This window comes from Oncorhynchus kisutch, linkage group LG2 (genome assembly GCF_002021735.2).
Source record: "Oncorhynchus kisutch isolate 150728-3 linkage group LG2, Okis_V2, whole genome shotgun sequence".
NCBI classification, from domain to species: domain Eukaryota; kingdom Metazoa; phylum Chordata; class Actinopteri; order Salmoniformes; family Salmonidae; genus Oncorhynchus; species Oncorhynchus kisutch.
Genome location: NC_034175.2, coordinates 20605929 through 20610354, shown reverse-complemented (window position 1 = coordinate 20610354; position 4426 = coordinate 20605929). Strand labels below are relative to the sequence as shown.

General features: G+C 39.3%; 1 protein-coding gene across 2 annotated transcripts; it reads right to left on the bottom strand.

Annotated features, from left to right (window-relative positions):
* Positions 1–343: 343 nt before the first annotated feature.
* LOC109887902 (ADP-ribosylation factor-like protein 4A) lies at positions 344–3600 on the bottom strand. 2 transcript variants are annotated; one of them, XM_031790387.1, is made up of 2 exons: positions 2788–3600; positions 344–1791 (listed from the first exon to the last, which is right to left on the bottom strand). In XM_031790387.1, the coding sequence occupies exon 2, from the start codon at positions 1686–1688 to the stop codon at positions 1086–1088; it is 603 nt and encodes a 200-aa protein (XP_031646247.1). In that variant the 5' UTR covers positions 1689–1791; positions 2788–3600; the 3' UTR covers positions 344–1085. The 2 variants fall into 2 exon arrangements, with proteins under 2 accessions (XP_031646247.1, XP_031646244.1); XM_031790384.1 differs by lacking the exon at positions 2788–3600 and adding an exon at positions 2232–2518.
* Positions 3601–4426: the final 826 nt, after the last annotated feature.

The window sequence follows — 4426 nt, the reverse complement described above, 5'->3', positions numbered from 1 at the left end:
GTACAGTCAACTTAGTGTATGTAAACTTTTGACCCACTAGAATTGTGATACAGTGAATTATAAGTGAAACAATCTGTATGTAAACACTTGTTGAAAAAAATAATTTTGTCATGCATAAATTAAATGTCCTAACGGACTTGCCTAAACTATAGTTTGTTAACAAAGAATTTGTGGAGTGGTTGAAAAACGAGTTTTAGTGACTCCAACTTAAGTGTATGTAAACTTCCGACTTCAACTGTACGTTTTACATCACATCAGGTTTATCAGATCTGCAGAACTTCTCAAAAAATATTAGAATGACAAATAATCAAATAGCAATATCCTTCATACAAAACAAAAGCAGTGCTGTAAAGAGGCTTTATTAAAGATGAAAAGATGAAAAACAAATCCCATCTATTGTCCATGTGGTCAATAGGGACCCAGTACAGTTGGCTTCTTTTGAAGCAACTAAACTCTTTGTGTAAAAAGCTCTATTGGGAAACCTCAAGGCTGTAAACTCCATCATCAAAAAAGTAATCGAAAGTGCATTAACAAACAGACAGAGGTACACTAGACAGACAGACAAGAAGCGCAAGACCGTACCTTCCTTTTGAGAAAGAAAGAAAACTGTAAAAAAAAAAAAAATACAAAAAGGTACAACATTAAAAAGTAGCTTACAAGGTACAAAGGTTCCCTTTGAGGAAGACCACGCTTGTTATCCTTCCACTAACCTTTGTAAAGAAAAGTGACTTATTTTTTCTGTTCATCAAACGTATCATTTTTGGTGTTCAATTCTGAAGTAGCCATTACTAATGGTCTACTACCAAGGATCAAAACCCTTCGTTGTAACGACAACTTAAATTCCTATATAAAATCATAAACCACAAATCCTTTACCTTCATAGTGCTTTCTCAACCACTAAAAAGGAACAAATACTGAAGATGAAGCAAGAGAGTTTGCTGTCTGAGACACGAGAACCTACAGTTTAACATTGACTGATAAAACTCAGTGTGCCGAGCCTATGGGAGAATTTCTATATCCACCCAGGTGCGAGAACATCTCATTTTGTCCTTCATTTAAAACAAGAGATTCAGTTCCCTCCTTGATCATCTCTTTCTCGTCTGTTGGCGGAGCATCTTTCTCCGTTTAAGGATCATGTCATGGAGTCTCTCCATGCCATCTTTCAGTCCGTCTCCTATGATGGCACAGGTGGGCTGCAGGTGCCAAGGCGTGCCAGGGCCCAGTTCCTTCAACGCTAGTGCCTTTTCAATCTCTGCCAGGCTCAGAGAGTGCCTCAGGTCTTGCTTGTTAGCCACCACCAGCAGTGGCACTCCCTGGTTGTCTCCGGTCTTGGCGATCTTATGGAGCTCCGTTTTAGCCTCCTCCATGCGTTCGGCATCTACAGAGTCCACCACGAATACAATTCCATCGGTACAGCGTGTGTAGGACTTCCACAATGGACGCAACTTCTCTTGACCACCCACGTCCCAGAAATGGAAGGTCACCGTCCTGTGGCCGCCCAAAGACACATTGACCTTTTCTGCGTTGAAGCCTTTGGTAGGCACTGTGTTGACAAACTCATTGAACTGCAACCTGTACAGGACAGTCGTTTTACCTGCAGAGTCCAGTCCCAAAATGGCGATATGGAACGACTGAAAGAAGGGGATTCTCGAGAGGAAGGTCTGTGGTTCAGATAATCTATTCCCCATCTTTTCTCATGTGGGGAACAACAGGTGGAATAAAAGGGATGGTCCACTTCTCCAACAACGATGATTGGCACTGATTATATTCAAATTGGATTGCAGCAGTGACCTAAAAACAAAACAAATATTACTTTAGCCAAGCAAAAATCAGACAAATATAAGTCTACCACAAACTTAAAATCGACACAGAAAACCTATAGATGACATAAAAGTGATCAAATCAGTTATCCATGTGTTATTCACTTATTGAGGGCATATGACATTCACTAGACACCCCGAATTATATAGGCTCAAATGAAAAATACCATGCAGAAATACCGGACGTTTGTCAAGGTAAACTACACACTTGAATTTTAGGCGGCAGCAATGCACAAACATATTTCCAAGGATAGGCGCGTAAATGAATATAAAGTCAATAGGCATACAGATGCTGACAGCCAGTAACGCCACTTGACGTGAAACCAGGCTCTCAAATTGGGGCATGAATCTTTATCATAGGCTACAACCGTTCCGTTCAGCCAGACATTTTTCGTGCAGGGCATCACTTACATCTATCCACTCTGAATATGCGGATCTGTGTTCACGAGGTCCAGTAACATGTTTTCCAATGCTCACAATCCAGGGCTTCCGATGACTGTCGCGCGGTCAGCAGCGTTCTATTATTTTACTATACGGTTTCATTCCCATAGAAGAATACTGCAGTGCAATTTGTGGAAAACGCCACTCATGTTCTAGCAACCGATTGGTTTAAGGAGAAGTCCATCAATAATGTATCCATTCAAACTACGCCCATCACCTGTTGCTGTAACGTCATTATTCTAGCCAATAGATGTATTATACTATCGTTACACAATACAATGCAACGTGAACAATGCCTAAAATAAAACGTATCTGATAGTAGGCTAGGTCAAAGTCTAAACATAATCATTACAAATGGTTATTAACATAACATAGCAAGCCAAGCATTATGTAAGCCTATATTCGTAAAGTATATTATATTCGTAAGTAAAAGAAACAAATAGTAAAAGAAAAATCACAAAATAGTTAGTGATACGAATGTATTAAAATGAACAATTTATTGAACTATAAAAAATTCCTAACTTACCGTTTTTTTTGTTGCTGTGTTCGTGTCGCATGTGCTTTGGTTTGGATTTTACTGCACGCTAAACAGCGCCGCCCCATGATGCGTCCTTATCTGTTTACTTTCAAAATGATTGGTCAATAGTACAAAATGTATCCCACGCATACTGATTTTATAATGAGAATAATCACAGAATTAATTGTATAAATTATAATCCTGCGCCGGTATCTATTGAAATAATGTTCATAATATATGATACATGTTATAGTAATTTTATTTCATAATAAATACGGTAGCCTAAGTTTTTATGAATAGCGACTCATTGGAATTGAACATTTAAAATTGTGAAGGTATGGGTTAGGAACGTTTCAGGGATCCCCGATAGCACTAACCGTATTGTCAGGGGGCTACGAAGGAGTCAGACGGAATCGGGCAAAATGCCAAAAATGGTGGAATGTATGTACAGGTGCAGAAGGTTAGCTTAATTTTAGGCAGGCAGAGTGCCGGCAATTCCTCACACAGCTGAGTTTAGCAGAGCTCCAACTGGGACAACATGCCACTCCAGCCTAAGTTTTCCCGAAAATGAGCCACATGAGGCTAATAAAGTTAAAAGCATAGCACAACCCTTAACACTGGGATAAACCAAAATGCACATAAACAGGTATTTCCTCAATTTAAATAAATATCTCACTCAATAGCCTAATCAATACTTCACTCGTTTCAATATCACTAGCAAATACATAATACATTTCAACACATCAGGACATAATATCACATACATATTCAACGCAGAAAGATATGTTGGTGAGTACAGGAAGAGAAAGCGAGGCCCAACTCGGCGGAAAATCTGCCTCCCTACATACAGCAGGTGGCGTTTTTTCGTTGTTTCGCTCACCAAGCAAGGAGTTTTTGTATGGAGGTAAATGAGTGTCGAATTTAGTCAACAACAAAAAATGTAAGATTTATTTGCTACGAGGTTATTTGCTATGAGGTTTATTTGATCAAATAGAAGTTTTGTAGTGCTTAAGTTGTCATGAGTGTACTGATATAAGTAGGACACGTGACATCCCGGCAAAAAAACAAACACTTTTTATATTGCATACTCAATCATGAGGCTAGTAGCATTTGCATCTCTCTCCATTAGATTACAGGCGGTTGACATCAACCACCCTAATCAAATATTACAATAATATATTACAATAATGAGATGTATCCACCAATTCAAAGAAAGGACAGGTTGGAGTTAGACAGCCCTCCGAGCTGCTTTGTGGACAACTGTTTTGTCAGGGCAGAGGGACATGTATCTTGTCAGTATATCCATAGTCTGGTGGAGAGGGGTATATGGCCAATATACCACAACTAAGGGCTGTTCTAAAGCACAATGTCTTACATTTGTACATTTTAGTAGACACTCTTATCCAGAGCAATTTACAGGAGCAATTCGGGTTAAGTGCCTAGCTCAAGGGTTTCATTGATATTTTACCCAGTCAGCTTGGGGATTCAAACCAGTGACCTTTTGTTTACTGGCCTGCGGAGTGCCTTGATTCAGCCATTAGCCGTGATATATTGGCCATATACCACAAGGTGCCTTATTGCTTTTATAAACTGGTTACCAACGTAATTACAACAGTAAAACGTTTTTTTTGTCATACCCATGGTATGC

Excerpts from the sequence above, each read along its gene's own strand:
- LOC109887902 (XM_031790387.1), bottom strand. The coding sequence starts at position 1,688 with ATGGGGAATAGATTATCTGAACCACAGACCTTCCTCTCGAGAATCCCC.